This window comes from Pipra filicauda, unplaced genomic scaffold (genome assembly GCF_003945595.2).
Source record: "Pipra filicauda isolate LSUMZ 115617 unplaced genomic scaffold, ASM394559v2 scaffold356_size1356884_pilon, whole genome shotgun sequence".
NCBI classification, from domain to species: Eukaryota; Metazoa; Chordata; class Aves; order Passeriformes; family Pipridae; genus Pipra; species Pipra filicauda.
This window is the reverse complement of record NW_024104483.1, coordinates 989,563-1,013,059: the sequence shown is the minus strand read 5'-3', so window position 1 is coordinate 1,013,059 and position 23,497 is coordinate 989,563. Positions and strand designations below refer to the sequence as shown.

Sequence of the window (23,497 nt, the reverse complement as noted above, 5' to 3'; positions counted from 1 at the left end):
GTAGGAAATCAAACTCCAGCTGCCTCTGGGCCTGGATAACATTCCATGAGAATTTTTCACTGTGCCTGATCCCAAATGCCAGTGGCTGAGGGGATATAACATAACCCCTGGAGATAACAGCCCACAGCGTCAGTGTGACAGGGCCCTGGGGGAACCATCAGTAGAACCACTGCAGGATTTTCTGGGAATGCTGCATCATATATTTGAAATGTAGCTGTTCAAACAAGGGGCAGACTCCTCTTAAGATATCCTGGAGGAACATCTCTTTCTATAGCTGATCTGATTTATCTGAGTTTTAAGCTCCCAGAGGTGTGGCCAGGGCACCTCCAAGGTGCCTCTATGATCTTGGAGTAGGTAACCATGAACAATTATCACTATTATTACATATTTTAATGTTTTTCATAGTAAAAAAAGCAACTCAAAGTATTGATCAAGGAAACATTTAAGGCTTAAGTAACTTAAGCCTCCAAGAGACAAGAAACCTAAAGTTTGTTCTTTTTCTGCCTTTTTCCTCTTCATAGTTATATCTGGAATTTTTAGTTCCTCACAATTACAATGGGAGTATTTGTGTTCATGAGCACTAGAAGTCTGCATCTTTATTCTGTACTCTGTACCAGGATAATCCTGAGGAAGCTATGACTCTTTGAGGCACAAATATTTCAGATGAAAACCAAAATTCAATGTAAGCAGTGTTCAGAGTAAGTTGAATATATACCAGATAACATTTGAAACTTATAATGCAGTTTCAACATAACTGTGCACCTTTAAACAATAGAAAATAAATGTTTTAAGTAAAACAAGTAATTCTATGATGAAGAGTTTATGTGATGCATTTTCAGTGCTTATGATCAACCACTTGATCATAAGCAGTGTTTGGTCTCTGCATTTCTGTAACCATTTCCCAGTAAGGACAATGAAGCTGTGGGCACTGGGTGAGTAAAAATAATCAGTTGAGACAAGTTAAATAATCTCCCAAGCCTCCCAAGCCATGGAGTTAATCCACAAACAGGGTCCTAAACAGCATCACCAATCCTTGCATGTCACCAGGACCTGCTGATATCTGAGGAATTTTGTAATTTGACAGGTTTTAAGAACATATTCCTAGAAAGGGCTTTGTTTTAATTATTATAGGAATGAATTCTGCACAGGTGATGGAAATAGTAGCTGCAGGATGCAACAGAAAGTCTGGGAAATCAGAGAAAATTTTTTTTTTGTAAATGCAGTTATCAAAGACTTAAGAGCTTTCAGTTGTGGTTGTTCTCATGGCACAGCAGATTTATTGTTAGAAATACTTTGTTCTTGAGTTTCATCATGTTTTTCTGCTTTCACTTGCTGCAGAGTTTTTTAAATGCAGGAATAGTTTGCACTTCTAGAGTGAAACTGGGACAGGTGTAAAGAAAGGCTGTTCAGACCATCCAGCTTCCCCACAGATATTTTTGATGACAGAAAGCAAAGGGGATTTTGTGTCTCAGCTTCAAAACATGCAAACTGAGGTGTGAGAAGATTTTTGACTGCAAATGCAAGAAACAAGTAAAGAGAAAGGTGTGGGTATATGAGAGGGAACTGAAAAGCCATGAAAAGAATCTATTGCCAAATGGCTGTAAACAAATTTAAGCTGGGAAGAAGTAGTTTGCTATAATAATTAGGAATGGTCCGTCCTTAGGTATTCCAGAATGAGTATAATGGGGACAAAAGATCCTTGCAAACCCTGTTATGGAATAGGTACATTTCTGTTGAAATTTGGGAATAGCACTAGGATGGGAAGGGAGGGGCTTTTGATGCTCTGGTTGTGTGGAATTTGGAGTTAAAAGAATTGAGAGTCTTAGCTGATGTCAGGGTATCCAATTCATTTAAAACTGTCATATTTCCAGTGGCACTTTCTACTTTATTGACTGAAATCTCAGTGAGGGTACTGAAGTGAGAACTGAACTTCAGCCCAAATGTCCATCTCATGCTTTGCCAACTGCCACTGGAATGTGCCAAAAGCTCCTTACCTGGCTGGCTGCAGGGAAATGGCCTTGGCAAAGGAACACACCAGAAATTAATGAGTTTTAATGTCAGTTCCCTGCAAGCCTAATTCTGCCTTTCAAGAAAATCTAGGAAGCTGGTCCAAGGCTCCTCCCTGTGATAAGGCTAATTTGCATCCTCAGAAATGAGGGATGGAAGAGAATGTGTTAGAAATAAAAGTCCCTTAAGTAGTTTGATTGATTTGGTTTTCATATTTAAAGGGAAATTAGGGTCTGTCTTTAAGATCCCAGCATTTCCTTTTGCCATTTTAAAGCAATTTTTAAATGGATTTGCTCGTTTAAACAATGCAGACTGAACATGGATATTGAGAGTATTGGAATTTATCAAGTCTAAACAAGACAATTTTCTGCAGAACTGATTCTACATAGGTTAAGCAAGATGAGCAGACGAGGTAGAGTGAGCCCACTGAAACAACAAAACCCCCCACGGATGTGTTTTAGTGGGAATATTGGGATAATGGGTGACTTAATATTTTTTATTATCGTGTGCCCTGTGGGACACATTTCACTCTGAAATATGGAGAGGACTTTTCTGGCTTGCATTAAAACTCTTCCTGAAGCTAAAGCCCTCCATCTCCCTGAGCAGTCATTCCTCAGGGATGTTCTGTTTTGGGCACTCATGAGTCACAGATGGAAAAGGTGATAACCTTGGTTGCCTAAAGCTCTGTACATTCCTTAATATCCAGTCACTAAGGAGTGAAAAAGTACTTATCCAGGGGGGTGAGATGCATTTCCTCTGGCCAAAAGGTGAACAGTTGATAAAATTCCTCCTCATTGCTTGGATTTAGAGACTCTCACAAAGAAAATGTAATAGTGTTTCATTTACTTGGACTTTGGTTGGTTTGAAGCCATTTCAAATGTGAGTTCAACTTATTTTTAAGCAGCTTTCTTACTCCTTAAATATATGAAAAGATAATCAGGAAAGCTCACTGTAAGTGTGAGTGTTACAAAGAACTTGTCACAGTGAACACAAGCTCAAGATCTCTGTTTATAAAGATATGATCCCCATGTGGCATGATTTTACCCACACCAGCACAGTGAACATTGAACAAATATTGACAAATATTGGATTTACAGGCTTTCCAGTAATTCCTTTCAAAATCATACTAACTGTGCTGATAGTTAAGCTGTGGCAGTAGGATTGTTCTTATGTTCTGTTCTGGCTGAATTTTTTTCAAGTTTGCTAATTTGGGGGGATTAGAAGTCTAACATAGAATTCTAATATAGAATTCTAATCTATATATGGTACAGAATTGTTGCTATATCCCCTGGATCATCTTCCTCAGAGGACTAAGTTTCTTAGAAACAAATTCTTTGCCATCTCTGATAGCAGAGACTATGAACCATTAACTTCTAGCAATGCTACAAGTATCTGTACACGTTAAAAATAGGCTCTAAAATACAAGCCCCTACTATCCTGAAATTTCTTAGTTTATACCCACTCTATTTTGTTTTTATGTTTCCCTTCTGCACCTCCTGTAAAATCCATCTGACAGATGCTAACACAGATCTGAGATTCATTAGAAGGTCATTAATTATCCTAAAGGGATATTTATGGATAGCAGCACTGTGTAATTTGGGCTGTCAAGACAAATTGACCAAATGGCTTCTCTGTAACCACTCAGCAACTGAGGCAGGCTAATGACAAAATTCTGTGCATGGTATCCCTCTAAATCCAACACAAAATCTAGTGCAAGAAAGAGTTTAGTGAAAAGAGTTTAGTCTGGTGATCATCACGCTGAGTCTCAAAAGAAACTCATGGTTTAGATATCGGAGCAATTATAACTCCATGGCATTTTTCATTAATTAATTTATGAATAAAAGTTTCTATATAAATAGCATTTTATATAAATAGTGTTACTGGGTTTTCAGGTGGAGGGTTGAGAGTGGGCAATCCTGAGCTGGGAGCTCTCCCTCAACCTCAGTCGTGTGTTTCATCAGCCTTCCCCTTAAATTATTTTTCCATTCATTTTGCGACTTAAAGGCCAAATGTAAAATCTAACAAAAACACCCTAAACTGATCACCCCCTTGTCCAAATAAAGGTGTCATGATTTCTACTGAAATCATTTCAGGCAGTGTGCTTTTATCAGGAATGGTGTGTCCAGGAGCCCTGGATTCCTCACCCCAGGTCTGAGTGCTGGTGCTTCTGGCTGTTACCCAGGGGATACATGCACTGAACGCCTTGGTGGCTGCTCCTGGCAGCACAAACTGCTTCTCACTCACTGAGTTCTTTCACAGAAAATACATTTTAAGAGTTATTTGCTCGTGAAGTTGCTATCCTTGCTGCTCTTCATTCATGTTCTGCTGATGCTCCACTGCATGATTAGCTTTTGGCCCTGCTGGTTTATCCCTATATTACATCTGGCACTGAGCAAATTACAAGGAGGAATTACATTAATTTAGCCAGGGCTATATTTCAGTGAACCTACTCTTCAAAATATTATTGTATGCAACAAGACTGATCCCAGGGAGTTAATATTTTAAGTGCAAAAGGTCAAGCATGTCTTGTTTATGCTTCAAGGCCATGTCTGACAGTCAGTTTTCCTGCTGTTTGCACCCATCAGTCCGAATAATCTTTATGATCTACTAATTGAAAAAATACCCTTCAGAGTTATGCCGTGGAGGAGAGTATAAAGGTGGCTGTACAGAAATTCTTCAGGCTTTTACATAAGGCAGTAATTCCTCAGTGCCTCTCACCCAGCCCTTTTCTGAAGTTACAATTGTCTGTATAATGCATTAAGAGCAAGCTTAAAAGTCTCTATGTAGCTTTACTCTGAGCCATCTGCTGAGCTCTGCTTTCACTCAAGTGTCCTACAAGTTGTGTTGCTAAGATATAAAAATGACTAAAATTTTAATGGGTTGCCGAAGCTATTTTTTCTAAAACATTTAACTCTGGTAGCAGTGAGAAAACAGCAAAACCATTAACAATAATCTTTACTGTGGACCTGTGATGCAGAGCTGTAGTTGCTGGGCTGAGCACTGTTTCCTTGTGTGTGCACAGTCACATTTGGGGCCCCGTGGGCTCAGTGCTCTCACCTAGAAGGGAGTCTGAAGGAGGTGGTGGCAGGACACCTTTGTGTCTCTCTGTTCCTAGCACTGGTGTCCCAGAACAGTTTCTTAGAACAAGGACGACACAAGATAACCAACTCATTCCAGGCTTGTTACAGAAGTAACTGCAGAATTTACTGGAAAGAGGGTTCATTTATTCCTGGCCTGTGTCACCCAGGTATCTCCTTCCCAACAGAAATCCACAGAGCTGGAAAAATCCTTCTTTGGGCCTGTTTCAAACTGGAAGTGGAAGCAACCCTTGGTATAATCATGGGTGATCTGTCTGCTAAAGAAATCTGTTCTCAGAGTCTCAGTTTGTTCCCAGAAATCTGGCCTGGTGCCCACTCAAACTGTTGCTTGGTGTCAGCTGGCTGCCTTTTATTAGTAAAGACTTGTGGGTGTGGGTCCAAAAACCAGTCTGCATTTTAGAGTGGATTTATATGAATTTCCACAAATATAGATGCCAGGCTCAGAATAATTTTTCACATATGAGCTTTCTGCTAAAATATTTACACCATGTCTAAAAGCCCATTTATTATAATATGACTGGGTAATACATAAAGGGTTGCTTGCAGACCATGCATAGAATAAAAAAGCAGAGACCTATATATTGTGTGTTCATACTGCTGACTTGCTCTGTATCACATATAAAAGCAGTTTAAAAAGGGCTGATTTTACAATGTTTTAACTACAAACAGTCTGCTTAAAAAGAGATTAAAAAAGAAAGAAGGGGGCTGTTCAACCATTGTTTGCTGTTTGTAAGACACAGCACTACAAAAACTTGCTGTTGTTTTTTTCTGTTTCCTCTGATCTGAACACTCTCAAGGTCAGTAATAAATATGACATGAAAGTTCTTGGAAAAAGTATGTATTTTTCCCCTGGAGAAACTTTCACTTGTAAATTCATTTCTTTCAAAGAAAGGTGTTTGCAAGTAATTCTACTTGAGTGTTTCATTCCTGTGTCATCAATATGTTAAATTTTAATGTGGATATCACTAAATGAGAACTGTACATGTCTTTAGCAAAGATATATTCTGCTAAGGAAAAGTTGAACTTATGGTCAAAAAATCCTGAAGTCTCTCTGCATTTGGATTTTGTGTGACCTGAATTTTTGTACTGGGCGTGGGTCTAGCAGTTTTATTTTCTTTAAAAGGCTTTGCAAGGTTATAACACTCAGAATATCAGGAGAGTGCTTACCGTGGAGGTGGGTCAGGGTACATGATGTTGACCTGAGAAAGTATGTCCAGGTAGGAACCAAAGTCACAAGCCTGGGGGAACTCCTCGGTGCAGGAGGATCTCAGCTCTCCAGAAGAGCCACCATGGGAGAAGCCATCTGGAGCTGCAAAACAAGCAATTCATATTTGCTGCTCTTTCCTTCCCTGGTGGATTCCCTGTCACTGTTCATAACACTGCCATGAGCTTGTCACTTTTGTAGAAACGTTTATCTGGGTAAGGGAATGACATCTCTGTTTCAGGAATAAAATTTAAAGTCCAAAAGAAGTGAAATGCAAACTAGTGTTTGCTGAAGGGGTTGCTGAGGTTCCCGGGGGTTGCACACATGGAAATCCTGACCATTCCGTGAGGGTTTTCCAAGCAGGGGTAGGCTTTTGATTGCAGCTATGTGTCTTGAGAAAATGCTGTTCTCAGTAAAAAACATGGACAAAAATGGGAAAAGCTGGAAAACAGTAGAGAAAAATCATCCTGCTACTGCTCCAGGGCTTTCTTGAGGCTTCCACACAAGAGCTTCACAGCTCCAACTAACAACACAGAAACAAGTCTAACACAGAAAAGAGCACTGACTTCTTAGGATTTATGGAGCAGCTCCACACTTGGGTAGTGTGGCACAACTTAGTTTAAGATTATTCTTTTGGATATCTCTGAAAAGATGCTTTCCTTTTTCCATTCCTCTAGCACTGTTATTGCTAACAAGCAGTTTGAAAATTGCCCTGTATATTTTTGCCTGCTTTCAGGGTTTATTGGAACTGAAAATACTAGAGCAGTAGATTTACATGTAGTGATTTAATCTTAGTGGTCATTATTTTATCATGCCAAAATATTGCTGTTCATGGGTGAAAGACTAACCCCAATTTAACCATTTATTCCTGCTGAAAATAAGGAACAATGGATGTTACCAGAATAGTAGGCATTAGTTTTCTGGATTTTGTTGTTTCATTTTTCCCTCTGTAATTGTCTATGGGAGTTTGCATTTCACTTCTTTTGGATTCTAAATTTCATTCTCAAATAGTGAGGTTAATCCCTCACCTGGATAAATGTTTCTGGAAAAGCCAAAAATAGCTATTCCTAGCTCCAAGTGGACAAACTGATCGTAGGAAATGTGTCCATTAGACACAAAAATTCCCGATCCAGACAATTAAATGAAGTCCAATTGATGTACCTCAGAAAACAAGATTTAAGCTAATGTGTTTTTATCTTGCTCTCTATTATTGTCTTTTCTATATAAACACCACAGCAATATGCAAAAAACTGCACTCACAACAAACAGCAGGCAGAGGAGCCTGGCCACAGAGGATGTAATTGTTGATGTTCCACCATTTATAATATGAATTTCTAAAAGGTGGACTTACAGAGTAACTTTGTAACTGGTTTTTTTTTTCCCCTAAAGAGAAATAATCTGATTCTGTCATTTGCTCTGGTCAGCAAACCCAGAAGGAGTCAAAAATATAACTCTACAATTAACTCCTTGATAGTCCCAAAACTTCTTAAAGATTTTTCTTGTTGTTTTTGGGGCTTTTTTTCTTTATTTGGGTAGGTGGGGTTTTTTTTGTTTGTTTTGGGGTTTCTTGGGTGTAGGGAGTAGGATCTGGCACCTTTTTGACTCTGTAATGATGATGACCATTGTATGAGGATGACTATGGTAATGACATTTATATCATCAACTATGATGCTTGCAATGCCATTTTGGTGCCCTGTTTTTCTGTTTATATCCAGTTATTAATTTTTGTGGTCAGAAAAACAACATTTTCCCAGTCATTGATGTAGATTGGTGCACAAATTGAAAACAGTTCTGGCTTTCCAACATAGAAATGACATCACACACTACACTCTGGCTATGAGGGGATGTGAAAATGCAACAAAGAAATCTTATACCGTATCAAGGGGGAATGATCTGTTTAGGACCTGCTGTGGGCACTGGCCTGGGTTATGTTAACCATGAACTGTGGGAACACAGTTCCAGCACCATTAAACTGCAAGGCTGCCTGTGACCTCCATACCCTATTTTTTATGGGTTTTAATTTTATTTTTTATACCTTGCACAGTGGATTTTTGTTGCATTCAAAAAATATTAATGCTGCAGAGAAGAATTTGAGCAGTCTCTGCAAAATGCCATGAGCTATGAAAGCTGGGGAAAAACCCTTTTTAGTAACTTCATCACTGTGGATTCTTCCTGCCTCCTCCAGCACGATGGAAGAGACTCCTTGCGTGATGTTATCACATGCCCTGCCCAAGCCAGAGAGACCATACCCTGAGTTGATCAACTTACGCAGAAGACCCATTGTGTTTTCTCTCTCCTTTTGTGTTACCTGTCCCCCCTATAAAATCTCCCAAGTTAAAGTGGGTTTTTCCCATGAGGTAATTCCTAAGACCCCAAGGATGTGTTAACCCGGGTTTTTCCCTTATCTCATCTTTGTGAAACCCCCCAATTTTAATACCACGAATATGTAGAACCCCCCGTTGAATATGTAAACCCTGAACCCTTTAAATATGAGGTTGTGAATCCAATAAACCATTCCAGTTTTCATAGAATCATAGAATCATAGAATCAGAGAATCAGCCGGGTTGGAAGGGACCTCTGAGATCATCAAGTCCAACCCTTGATCCAACCCCGCCGTGGTTCCCAGCCCATGGCTCTGATGCCACATCCAGTCTGTCCTTAAACACCTCCAGGGATGGAGAATCCACCCCTTCCCTGGGCAGCCCATTCCAAAGGCTGATCACCCTCTCTGCAAAGAAATTCTTCCCAATATCCAACCTAACCCTCCCCTGGCACAGCTGCAGACCCAGCCCTCTTGTCTTGCTGAGAGTTGCCTGGGAAAAGAGACCAACCCCCCCCGGCTCCCCCCTCCTGGCAGGGAGTTGCAGAGAGTGAGGAGGTCTCCCCTGAGCCTCCTCTTCTCCAGGCTGAGCCCCCCCAGCTCCCTCAGCCTCTCCTCCCAGCACTTGTGCTCCAGTCCCTTCCCCAGCCTTGTTGCTCTCCTCTGGACCTGCTCCAGCCCCTCCATGTCCTTCCTGAGCTGAGGGCCCAGAGCTGGACACAGCACTCCAGGGGTGGCCTCACCAGTGCTGAGTCCAGGGGCAGAATCCCTTCCCTGGCCCTGTTGGCCACACTGTTCCTGAGCCAGGCCAGGGTCCATTGGCCCTCTGGGCCACCTGGGCACACTCTGGCTCCTGTTCAGCTTCCTGTCGATCCAAACTCCCCTGGGACCGTCTTATCTTCACTGCCCTCCGCAGGTTTTTGCCCCCAGCCCGGGCTGTCCCCGCGGTCGGTCCCTTTTGTCACTCACCGTCCCCAGCCCCCGGCCCGGGCCGGGGGTGCCGCAGCCGCCCGTCCCTGCGCAGGCTGCCCACCACGATGGTGGCACAGGACAGGGACAGCACCAGCCCGATCACCACCCCCGCCACCAGCAGCGGGGAAACCAGCAGGCTGGAGTCGCTGCCGCCCTCTCCATAGCCGGGGAATTCGCTGCTCGGGCCGCTCCCGTTGGAGGGAAGCGCTGCAGAGAGAGACAGGAGGGGTCAGTCGGGACGAGAGGGATTCACAAAAGCCCTAAAGAGCCTGAGACAGACCCACCGGGTCAATTCATGCTCTCAGGGAAAACCTCTTTATTAAACTGATTTCTGGACTGTCAGTAGCTGACTGCAGGGGTGTCCCTGTTATTAGAGAATATCCTGCTGGAGCCAATGGAGTATGGTCCATAATTTTTATGGCTTCTCCCTGGCAAAATTCTGTGTACCATGAATTGAACGATGCTGAAAGAACCTAAGTGCACATGGAGGAATGTGCAAATCCCAAAATTTGAGCTCCAAGCAGAACAGAGGAATTCCACGTTGTTAAAGGTGGGGAAAACTCCAATATATATATAAATTTATTATTTAAATTCACTAATAAATCTGCTTAAGGGAGAATAGCTCCAGTAATTTATTCCCAAGTCAAATATCCTTTTGAGATAAGCTACAGAGAGAGGATCAGAAGTTAAACTGGAAGTTTTCCTTAGAGAATTGACCAGTGATATGTGCGAATTAATTGCCCACAGATGTATTTATGGGGGATTGCAATGCTAAGGGAGGGGAGGTAAATGGTAGAAATTATGTGAAAAAGGATTCAGGATCTAAGCAGATAAAATATCCCCCCACACCCCTCCCAAATTAAAAGGAAATCTCCCATTTGCTGCTCAGGATCAGACAATCAGACTTATTGATAAATTCCTGGAGGTACCTGTGTACCAAGACTGGGTGTTGAGTATGGCCTGGATATACTTTTGTGTCAGGCTTTATGTCATTTGAACAGATAAAGAATTTGTTTCCTACAGAAACCAAGGCCAACGAAATTTTCTAGAAGCACTTGACCATTGACTGAGGAACTTTATAAGCAATTAAGACACAGCCAAGAAATGTGCTGAGTTTTTACCAAGTATTTTATACCAAAAGAGAAAACCGAGTTCTTTGAAAATTTAACTGATGCTGTAGCATTAAATCAAGAGGTTATGGACAACTGAGCTCCTTAATAGTGTTAGTGCAAAGAGATTTGGGGTAGGGGATATGTTTGAGGGGGAGATTCTGCTGATCTTATGGCCCTTGAGCTAGAACTTAACTTCCTCAAACTTTACAAAATTGTGACCATGCTACTCCTTTATACATTTTTTAGCTCTCTCTCTTGGTAATATGTCCAACAAGTGTGCAATCTTGCTGGCTATCAAAAGCCTTATTTATTCATATTTTTGCAAATTCTGTCTTTGAAATATGCAAATATCACAGCAGTGACAATTTAAATCCCAGTGGTGGGGGGCTGACACCTGAACTGAAAGTACTGGCAGGTAATTCATTGGGAACTTTGGCTGACTTGCAAAGGTGAAATAAAGATGGACTTTGTTGCCAGCCTGCTGAGAAATGAGCCTGGGGTGGGAGGTGGCCCCGTGCACTATCATTTCAATTTGAAGTCAAATAGTGCTGAAATGGAGATGGTCATAAACTTCTGTCAGTGGGAAAGAAAAGAGGCTTCAGTGAGAAAAACATAGAGGCTGAAGTGAGTGCTCTCAGATCTTTTAAAGCTTGGGACAGATACTAAATGATCCTCTAAATAGGAAGAGGGGCTGTCTAAGGAAAAGAAGAGTAGACTAGATGGTTTTTTTTCAGTTGTGTATGGAAGCCAGCTGGTATCTTAACACATTGACCCTTTGGGACATTCCTGTGGTGCCACCCAGTGTGAGCACTGATATTTGGACCTATTTTGCTTTATAGCAAGCTCTGTAATGCACAGTGACTTCAGATAGGAAGTCCTCTGCCGTGTGCTCTGCACTAGTGCTCGAGGTGCTGTACTTCATTTCAAGACACACCATTTATCTACCACATTCTCAGGGCTTCCTCAGCTGTCCAAAAATCTTGTCTATTTTATCTCTTGCTTCTCACCACCATGACTCTTTCTGGGTTTTTTTTGCTTTTAATCTAATGGAACCCAGTCTCTTGCAAAGAGAAGATGTATTGCAATGTTGCTTTATTAGAAGGAATAAGTCCCCCTAGCCCAGCTGCTGACAAAATATGGACTTGATGAACATCTCCTAAGGCACTATTTTCAATGTGAGGCTGTGAGTCCAGTTCTCCAGACTTTACACACTGACTTACTACTATGTGCCAAACAACTACAGAATGAGAGGCTGAGTTGAGATAAACTCTTTGGGTTTGAATTTTTGGGGGGCAAAAGATGTTTATGTTACTTTTGGCAAAAGAATATGTAATAAATTTTTCTCCGCTTATCCAAATACATCTTCTTATGATAAACTCTGCATCCTGTATGTAAAAATGCTCTGAGGTTTCTTTCAGAATAGAAGTGCATTCTGAAAATGTATGTGAAGCCCATAAATACAACACCTATAACTGAGTGGTGACTTTTTTCGGTTTGGGAAAAGTTGTATTTCTTTCCAAGAAACTGCAAATTGTAAACAATACATGCATAAATACTTTATATCTAATCCTCTAAATATTAATTATATGGGATGCACAAACTATTGCTTTTATCCAGTGATGGGAGCTGTGTAACTACCTGGACATGGGCACAAATGGAACATGGCTGAGAGAACACTTAATTTAGAGTGAAGACTAGTGGAAAATTGCCTACAAACTATCCACACAGTGTCAGACAATAAATTATCAATCTGCAGAATCCCTTAAATGGCACATTATATTATTTTATTCAGTGCTGCTGCATCTCAACAGAGCAGTTGTAAATGACTCCACTTAACTGAAAGAGGTGTAGCACAACTTGACTTTTTTTTGTATGTTGTACTTTCTTGTTCCCATTAACCTGTCTTTAAAGGGAGACTTGTGATCCCTTTCTAACTCAGCCCCAAGTGATGTGGAAGTGTCAGTTGGTCACATCCTGGCAGAGTGAAATATCTTGGTATGTAGATGTGTCCTGGGAGCTCAGTTCACCCAAGATACAGCCATTCTTCCTCAGTGGCTTTTACCTCTTATGTCCCAGAAGAGAAAGAAAGGAAAATCTCTTTTCTCCATTATGAAATAGTTGAGTTTGGGATTGGTGGTGTGTTGTTTTGTTTCTTTTTTTTTCCCCCAAAGGCACAGCAGAGGCTGCCGTGGTCTCTGTGATGGATTTTCTTTGTACCCTTTAAATACCAGAGATAATTTTAAGGCTGGATCCTGCTAAGATAACCAGATATCTTCCCCTGGTTTACAATCTGTCATGGTCTGGAGCTGTGTCAGGGCAGGCTCAGGTTGGATCTCAGGCAAAGGTTCTTCCCCCAGAGGCTGGTTGGGCACTGCCCAGGCTCCCCAGAGCAGTGGGCACAGCCCCAAGGCTGCCAGAGCTCCAGGAGGGTTTGGATGATCCTCTGGGGCACAGGGGGTGACTCCTGGGGATGGGCCTGTGCAAGGTTTAATGTTGAACTCAATGATCCTGTGAGTCCTTTCCAACTCAGCACATTCTGGGATTCTGTGATATTAATAAGGATGATAATTCATGTTAGGACTGGTGGAGAAGATGAGACATGGAGGGGTTGTGTTTACCAGACTGAAATGTGCAGGAACAGCTCCTGAAGAAGGGCTGGTGAGTTGTACTGGAAGGATTTTTTGTGCAGAATCATCCACCTCTTCACCCCATCATCCTCAGACACTCCTTGCCTGAGGACAGGGTGGCCTTGGTGATGATGTGCTGAGCTGGAGCTGAAGCACATGGACAGAAGGTGGTGTCACATGGACACCCTGGGTTAGTACAGGCTGTTTGGGGATGGTGATCTAACACTCCTATTACCTTGAAATACACTGTATTAACAAAGTGAACAGGACTGGAAATGAGTAGGGGGAAGGTCAGTTTAGGATAATGCACAGTACCCCCTGATTTTTAAATAATCACAACAAAGCATCTCAAAGCCTGAAGCAATTTAAAGCACGTTCCTGATATTTTTATTATTTAAATCCCTGGTTGGACAGTGTTGGAATGTGCAGTCTCTTCCTCAAGGGAGCTGAGTGATAGATGTCAGGAAGGAGCTGACAGTTCCCAGTGAGGCCCACAGATACACTAAATTAGTGGAATTACCCATGATTTTGTTGATTGTGCCTTTATGAACAGTTCTTGTTCAAAGATGATTTAGTCTGGCCAAGAGTGCCCGGTTGGATGCTGCACTTGCTGCTGCCCTGGGGCACAAGACTGGCACTGCTGCTGCTCTGCTCCTTGCTGTAGCTGCCAGACAGGAGCTCTCAAAAGGAGTAAGGGAGGGGTAGGACAAAAACAAGGTGAAAAAGGGTTTGGATCACAGGTGCTGGCTTTGTCCAGAGCATCCCCACAGCAAGGGAGAGAGGGACGTTACTCAAGTCATTGAATGCAAAGGCCCCATAGGAGATAAATCTTTCATTAAAAAAAAGCCTCTGTTGGATTCAAAGCTGTTCCATTGGATCCTGAGAAGGGTTTAAACCTCACTTAGGCTTAAATTCCAGGGTGTGATCTGCTTATGGGAGCCAAAAGAAGTGATCATCATGACAAGAACAGGGAAGGCTATTTTGTATATGGTATTTATCTTATTCACTTGTAGCAAAGTTGGGAAAATGAGTGGATGACTGGAATAGTCTGGGAAATGTCCTGTCTGTAAATCAGTTTTACAGACATACAAATACTATGGGGAAAGGAATTTTCAACCCAGGAGGCCCAGGAGCCTGTTTAATTCTCTCACACTGCTCTCACACACAGTTCTCCTGTAGGCTTTTCTGATTTCCACACAGAAAATTAAACTGCCTCTTCAGCTACAGTTGATATTCAATAATAACTGTGTAGGGATTGCTTCAAACTTTTATCTCAGTGAGGCTTGTCTCTTGGAAAGGTACTTAGTAGTTATTTGACAAAGTTGATTAATAAATAGATTTTTGCTGTCAGTTGCTGTATCAGTGACATTTTAAGAGTTGCCCAAAACAGATGATATTAATTATTATCTCTAAATTTGCAGTAAAACTCTTCCTATATAAATGTTTAACTAGTCTTGCCTGATTATTGCTCTTGTGGAGATACTTCAGCATAATCCAAACCCATATGAATTCAACTAACCAGGCAGGACCCAGGAATGCAGACTAAGTTTCTCTGCAGCTCACATTGTCTCTTTTCTTTTTTCACTGTGTATTTATGTCCTAATCAGAATTAAATATTTTCACTGATTAATAGTAGAAAATCAAAACCTTATTCAGACTGAGACTGTGTCCTAGGGGTGATTCAGCTTTGTCTGATGCCTGCTGCTTAAAGTGAATTTGGAGCACACTTGCAGGTACAAAAGCTGCCCATGACATTGAGAAGCTCCTCTGAGGCAGAAAGTGTGGCCTCTCCTCTGAGGTCGCTGCCTCTGCCTTTTATCACCTGTGCTGGCTATCAGATGATGGCTTTTTCTCTTCTTGCATTGACATCCTTATTATGGAGCCAGAATGAGCGAGATTGGATCACCAGCAGCCTGCAAATTGAGAATGTCAGGAGCAAAGAGAATGTGGCTGCATAAGGGCTCAGGAAATAAATCTTTTCAGATGGTGTGGTTTAGGGCATTATGTTGATGTCACAGCAGCTTGCATGGCTGCTGTTTCAAATTAACAGGAAAAATCTTCCAATTTTCATACCCATTGGCTATTTTATCAACACTGATAAATACCACTGCAGAGAAACAAATCACTCTGGAAGTATAACAGCCCACTTTCTGATGGACAAGATATTTTCCCCCTATTTTCTCATATTCAAAGTACTTTGTACTAATACAATTTTATAAGCAGGACTCAAACCAATTCCTTTCCTAAGGAACTCTGTATTAAGCCTTAGAAATTAAAATGATGAGAAACCTCTTTTACCCATTAAAGTAAAGTTACCTTCATAACTCAGATCCAACTCAGGATGGAAGTGACTTGACCAGGAAAAAGACAATAATTTTTTTCTTTTATTGTGAGAAACTCTGTTTTTTTTGGCATGTAAGCTTCTCATATAGAATTTTGGGGAAAAAATATAGCCATAGTAATTTTTCTTAAGATTTAAAAAAAATATAATTGGCAAATAACTGTATATTTTACCTTGGCAGTCTGTCTGCTTGAACTGTGATCTTGATGTCTCATGTCTTTAGGAGGCTGAGCTCTGTCTGAACTGTATCTAATGTGACCAAAAGTTGACACTCATGGAATTTGGAGGAATGACTGATGTTTACTGCTTAGAGAATACTGACAACTCAAATACTGATGTAACTGGTTGTGTAAGGCATGGGGTGCTAAGATAGAAAACTCTTAAATGGTGGAATCCTCAGATCTTCCTTTAAGAGTTGGGATCATATGTGATATATCTCAGGCTTTCTTTCAAGGTGATGTGAATTTTTAAAATTAATTAAAATGGTTTGCAGTGCTGTTCTGCACTCCCACGTGAATTATGGTGATGATGTTGCAGAGTACACAGAGCCTGGAGTATAACTTACATTATCATTTGTATCTGTAAAAGCTACAACAGTATCTGCCTGCATAAATCAAGGGGTTTTCTTGTGCCATTAAGAAGTGATTTAATACCCTCAGATTCCATCTGAATAGGAATAGGGTTTCTGCTTAGACAGCTGCAGGAATGTCAATAATAGCAAAGCAGATATTGATTCCTGGGACAGTTTCAATCACCTGGTTTCTTTTTTGCTAGAGCAGACACTGAAATTCAAGGGCACTGAAGGATCTGTAGAAATTAAATACTCAAACATGACTATTCACAAAAATAGGGGGGGAAATCCCTATTGCTTATTGTAGAAAACCCATTTGATGAAAGAGTTGGTGGATGGGAGTGTATTTATCTTTATCTGGCAGAGCTGGATCAGCCCCAAAGAGGGGACAACACTCACCCCAGTGAGGGGGTAGAAAAAGTGCCTCCCCCAGCTGATGGGCAATGGGGTTTCTCCTGAAGTAGCAAAACATTCTGCTGCCTAATAAGTTCATTTTATAGGTTCCACATAGTTCCTTCTCCTCAACAATATGGTGTTGATTGCTCTTTCATTTGAGGTGGCAGAGGAAGGACTTTAAAAGCAAACATAACCCCCCATCCCAATGTGGACTTTCAGGAAGTGCATTTATTCACCTCTCTCAATATAAGCTGCAATGTGTATATTGTGAGTATTTTGAACAGAAAATGTAGTTTCCACTTCAAGGCCAGTTTCCCCATGGGGGTAACATCATCTCTGGCAGCTGGGAAGTCAGAAGAGGGCCTGAGCTGGCCCCAAACACATTTGTGCTACGACGGGCTGATATTTAGACACCCTGAGAATCATCTCTGTGTGCTTCAACATATCCCTCCCTGGGAGCTGAAAGTCTAGGCTGCAGGTACTCCTCCCTAGTCCTCAAACAAAGCTATCTACTATAAAATAAAAGGTGATTTTAAAAAGGGAATATTTCTAATGGAAACAGAAATTCAGTGTGCACTGCTCTGCATTGCAACTAAGTGAGATTGAGTAAGAATAATAATGGAAAAAGCAGAGTAAGGCTGGAACAAGATCTTGGGCTTTTCCTGTGAGCAAAATGTTTCTGAAACTATACTCCATTTAAAAACTTACATGTTATGGGACAGCTGATTAAATTTGAATCCAAAGGGTTTGTAAATCCCTTTGTAATGATCAGTGTTGTGTGTAGATTAGAATCCCTGCAATGCCAGCAGAGCACCCTGGACAATGTCTGACCCTGGAACACCAACTGGGTTTAAGGCTTGTTAGTTTTTGTGGCCTTTTAAACAAAAAGGGGCCAGAAAATGGTTCAGTCCCAGAAAGTAAGTGTGCCCTGCGTGGCTGGTTCTAATAAAACTATCTAAATGAAAGCTCTTTTAGGGATACTGCCTGGAAGTATCCAGGGATACCATCCAGCTCCCACCTTCTTGAAGTTCAGTCTGTGTTAAATGTCACTAACTGTTGTTCTTCTGTTAATAGTCATAGTGGAAATGTGTGTTAAATTGTTCCCATTCTCTCCAATGCAGAGGAAAAAAAGAGAATTTTTGAGCAAAGATATGGGATTCTTGGTGGAGGAACTAGAATCTAGGCTGATGTAAAATTCCCTTCTATACCCCTTCAAATGCATGGGTAGATCCATGAAGAGAGATATGAACAACTTCAAAACAGAAAGGGGAATAATTTCTGTTCCTGGTTGTCCTGATCACACATGACTGCAGAGAGATTTTAATCTACATATTTGCTAAGAGCAATTGCTGATTAACAGAAAGGAATAAAAAAAAAAATAAAGGAGTTCTTTCTTCTGTTTCCTCTTACCTGCCTTAATTATTCATTTTAACTGTGTGCTGGCAGATCAGGGTTATTTGTCAGGTGCTAAATGAGGCTGAGAGGATCCATGTGGTGCAGCCAGTTAAGGTGCTTCAATCCAAACCAGCTAAACATCCTCCCTACCCAAAGGAAATCTTGTGTCACAGGAGAACCCAGAATGTCCTTCAATGTAGAGAGTTCACAGCAGAATTTATCACCATCTAAAAGAGACTGATAAATTTAAATTTGTGGGCTAATAACTGCTTGAAATGGTTTGATGTGCTGCTGCTTCAGTTCTGGGGTGAACAGAGGGAGCTCTTCATTTTCTGGTGCATGAACGGCCGGATTAAGAGAAATCCAATGAGGAAATTTTATATTCTTTGCATGAGTAGACAATGAATTTTTTTGATGAAGGACCTGAGAGCATGAAAATAGCTCCTAATTTATATGACACAGTAGAAATGCAGTGTGTGAGCTGCAGAAAAGTGAATGGTATTTTGAAAATGTTTGTTTGTGGAAGGGATGTTGCACTGAAAGTAAAAAAAAGGGGAAATGGTGCTCAGAAAATACAGAAACCTTGAACATCAATTGCTTAAGGCAAGAGCAGTGCAATGACAGATTACTGAGATTTCAACAAAAATAAGTTTAGAAAAGGTGGTTGTTTTCTGTTTAAAGCCTCTTGTTCTTTATTGTAAGCATGAACTCCTGATGGTTATGGTAACTGGAAAGGGATTAGTAAAAAAGCTGAGATGAGCCTCATATTAATTATTAAAAAGCTAACAGTCAGTGTTGATCTACTGCAGAGAAGTGAACTCAGAATTACCCTATTGCCTCAAAGCAATGTTTAAATCTATGTTACCTCTGAGAAAGAGCTGTTCACCTGCTACTCTGAATTATAAAAACATGAACCTCAGAGGGTGTCCTGAATAAAATTGTACTGGCAAAAATGCTGCATGGCAATGGAAAGTGGATATTTTTTGATTGTTTTAATTATTTATGTTTTTGAAAAAATCCGAAGTGCCCACTGTACCAAAGCCTGGGGAAAACCATGGAATGGGAAAGGTTTGAAATCTCTGCATGACTCACATAGTTCCTGGAACTCCTCATTCTTTTCTGGTACATAACAAGGTGTCTTCTGAGGGGTCTCAACCAAAGTGGGGGTGTCTGGAAAATGCTCCAGCCTTGTGTTCATGGCCTGGAGAAGGGAGAGGTCCTGTTTCTCACTGTAAATGGGTAATGGAAAGTGGTTTGAAATTATTTGTGGTGTTTTGTTTTTGGTTGATGGTTTCTGTGGTTTGATTTTTTTTGTTTGTTTGTTTGTTTGTGGTTTTGGTTTCTGTTTGTTGGGGTTGGTTTGTTTGCCTTTTTTAGCTACTGAAGATAAAGGGACAGATTGCAATTTTTACTAAGGAAGGTATAACTATGCAACAATAAATCCTGTTTGAACCCCTGCTGCCTTCTTAATGGCTTTGCACTGGTATTAATTGGAGAAATGTCCTGGAAATGTTAAGAAGGATAACCTCTGTGTTTTCTAGAACTACATCTACAGGTTTATGATGGTCACCCTGTCCACGTTGTGCTACCACAATTTGTTTTAAAGGCTGTACTGGACAGCATTTAGTGCAGGGACTTTTCCTTTAGATCCTCTGCTCTCCCTTGAGCTGCCAGCATGGGAGACAGGAACTATCCTGCTGCTTGGATTATTAAAATAACTGACAGATTCATATTTACTGTGTCATTTGTTAATACTATCTTGTTAAGTCCTTCTGGGAATGAGATCAGAGATTTTTCCAAGTATCAGCTGCTGCATAGTTTCCTAAAATGCCAGATTTTAGGGCTGGGACAAGGAAGAGAGTGTTGATGATAAAACAGATGGCCTGGATGCTGACAATACACCTGACTGGGTTGGGGTGGGCAACATTGTTGTTTCAGAGGGTTTTTTGCTTCAGAAAGAAAGTCACTGCTCCTGCTCATCTCCTGTGTTGTTTGGAGATAAACACTTCCTGAGGAGAGACTGGAGGTGGCCTAACAATGTGTTATTCCTCATGTTGCCTTTTGTCAGTGTTTCATTATTTTCCTTTATATTCCTTAAAAATTGGGAGATGTAAGTCACATTCCTGTACTGTCTTTGAGTGTTTTTTTACTCTGATTAACTCCTTTCTCCAAAAATTAGGATGTTCCATTATACCTGTCTCATTTTATCATCAAGTAAACTGTCCTTCTTGTTAGTTCATATTCCACAGAAATATTTCCAGAATGGGGGTCCTGTAGCACTTTGTGAAGCCTGTGCTTTCTCCTATATCCAGTGTAGTATTTGGAGCAAGAAAACCTTTGGAGCCCAACAAAAGCCTGGATGCAGTGGACTGAACTCACTGTATCTCATTGATTAATCTCTCTTGTATTTTCACTGACTGATCTCTGTGATTCTGCACCAGTTATTTACTTCTAAATATTTCTGCTGTACTTTCTGGTACACTACATTCCCAGCATTGAGGATCAGGATTCCTTCAGCAAAGGATATGTGAAAAAGAGGTAGCTGCCAAGCACAGGGATACACTCTTTATTCTCACGGTATTAAACCAGTTTCAAGGAAGGGAAATGCATCTGTGCACTGCTGACACTGAGCCAGCAGCTTCAGTGTGAGGGAGCAGTGAGAACAGTGATATTTGTAATCCCCTGCTCAATGCAAATAAGTTCTGTGTCTCTTCTGGAGTTTGCTTCCCTGAGTCAGCAGAGCTCATTTACATTTTGGTGCCATCTACAAGAATTTTGCCAACACAGCTTATTACTGCAAACATTGTGTCAGCTCTGACATTTCCCTGGGCTGGGAGAATCCCTGGAGTGGCTGTGTTTGTTCTGGGCAAGGCTTGGAGGCTCCCAGGGAGCAGTGAAGCCTTCACCCCTCCTGCCCCTCACCCTCTGCAGCACCATCCCCTGAGTGTGCCACCACAACCCCTTATGGCCTCATGGTGTGAATAAACACCTTTCCCACAACTGTTTTATTCTGGAAGCAGGACTGGGACCTGGGGCAGACACAGGGTTGGTCCCCAGGCCTGGTTCCCAGAGCAAGATGCACAAACAAGTGCACTGATACGAGGTGGGAGAGCCACGATGAGGTGACGGGGCTCACCCAGGGGCACCGAGCAGATCCAACTCTTGGACAGCAGGAATTCCACTTTAATCCAGCCCTCCTGGGCCAGACAGCTGAATCCATGGGAAACAAAGGCTATCCCTGTAACTACATTAAAAGGATGCTTTAATCTGCGGCAAAGAATCTTTTCCCCCCTAAAAGTTAGGACAGTGCCTGTTCCAGAGGTTGGGAAGGAATCAGTGCATTAGGCAGGAGCATTATTTAAGTCAGACCCAGAACTCTTTAGTCTTTCCCATCTCCCTGCTTTGTGCATTTCTCTGGCTCTCCCAGGCAGCAGGATTGAGGTGATTACTTCTCCTTCTCTCCTCAGAGAGAGCATCATCAGGGTTTCTTTTGTTTATAAACACATTTCCTAGTTCTGTGAATTACTGTTTTGTGCAAGGTTCACCAGTGATGCTCAGTTAGATAGATCAGAATATTTTGCTGTCTACCACTACCTATATTTTCCTCCTACCCTGCTTATGTATTTAAATATAATCTGCACTTATTTGTCATTATTCTCTCAAGCCTTGGAGGTATAAATATTCTCTTGCAGTGTAGTGATAGCAACAAGTTTCTTCTGTTCTCCACTGAGATGGAACAAACCACATTATTTCAGTTATGACTCAAGGCAATTTGAATTTAGGATTTCAAGGAGCCTTTATGCCCCCTGGCCCTGCTGACTGTTTTCTATTCTCTCTGTATTTTTCCTCTCATTCTCAGTTTCCACTAACTCACGTTTCATAAAGCCAACGTGCCAAAAATGGATTCTGCTCTTTGTTTATAAAGAGACTGTGGACAAAGAAGTGGGGCTCAGTTCAGGAAGGGGCTTGTGTGCACAGTTTACACACTGTAGTTTCATTCTTGATTTCATTCCTACAAAATTTTCAAATCCAGGAGATGCATATTCTAAAACTGTCATGTGTTTACCTATTTACATTGCAGGAGGGTATTTTGCCTCACTGATGGGCCTCTCTTGTTGTTTTGGAAGTTTATATTATAGAAGTGTTAAAATAAAAATTACTGAAATGTTTCAAAATAGCTTTTTCTGAAATTCACAGATTTCATATAACAGAGGAAGGAAAAGGCACATCAAGGTAACTCTTTTAACTAGAAGAGCTCCTTGTCTGTATTTGGGGGTTTATGGAACAGCCTTTGGCAGCTGCCTTGATAGAAACTTCCCTTTTAAGCCTTGGCTTCTCTTCCTGTAAAAATATTCACAGAAATATATTAATATATTTCAAAATATAAGAGTACCACTGATCATTTCTCACCATGAAACTGAGCTGGTCATTCTTTATATCCTGTCAGATAATTTACTGTCATTACCTCTACCTTGGAAACAGCTGTATTCAGCAGAATTGAGCATTTTCTAAGTTCACAGGTCATCGGCAGAATGACTGTCCCATTGCTGGAGGAGCTGGCATTGGTGTCTGTGCTTGATAGTCCTGTTTTAAGGTTCCTCATTTCCATTAGTTATTGTTGGAGTCTCCAGCTGGGAGGCAAAGGGGGCCAGGCTTTCATTTCACATTTACTGTGGGCCACAATTCTGTGCTTAGTTGTTATTTTCTAAACCCTTTATTCTTTTTAGCTAGGTGCTTATGAAAAGAAAAGTTGTCAAATTAGAGATGCACAACATGGATAAAAGTTCTGCTCTAATTAACAATTACTTGGGGGCTATTGCAGTTATGGCCATTGTTCATGTCTGCTTTCAGGAGCTGGGAGTGCATCAGCAGGATTCTCTATATCAGGCAAGATTAACACGTAGTGACACTCAGCAGGCAGTACAATGTACATTAAATAAAACTTAATGCCAACAAGGATAAGAGGAAAAATATACTGAATAAACACAGCAGTACTGGAAGAAGCAGCCTTCCAAATTTATCCTTAGAAAGGATAAGTAAAAGTTGTAAGAGAAGAGGGTACTGCTGTTGTTAGTTTTGGTAATCCAGACTTAGGTAATATATGGAATTTGTAACAAGCCCAGCAACAGCATTTTCGTTTGGGTGCATTTTATTGTAGCAGAGGAAGAGCTGACAGTGACTTTAATACCAAGCTAAATTCTCCTTCTAAACACTGACAGATTCCATGAATGCTCCAAAGAACTGAAACCTCTCTGAAGGTCAAAGCATCTCCTTGTAACTGAACAAGTAATGAAGAAATAAGACTAACAAGCAGCACTGAATTCAGAGCTACAGAGATTTTTTAAAATATCATTACAACAAATAATTTGATGTCTTAAGAACTTTGAATTAGTCATCAAGATTATAAGACCTGATTTACTAAGCTGCCCCTAAATTGGATGCTGATGGGTTTTT

General features: G+C 41.0%; 1 protein-coding gene across 1 annotated transcript in view; it reads right to left on the bottom strand.

Annotated features, from left to right (window-relative positions):
• BEAN1 (brain expressed associated with NEDD4 1) overlaps positions 1-23,497 on the bottom strand; it is a 54,202-nt gene that overhangs the window by 11,690 nt on the left and 19,015 nt on the right. The window contains 2 exon segments of the mRNA XM_039384455.1: positions 6,273-6,414; positions 9,599-9,808. Coding sequence (XP_039240389.1) covers positions 6,273-6,414; positions 9,599-9,808 — 352 coding nt within the window.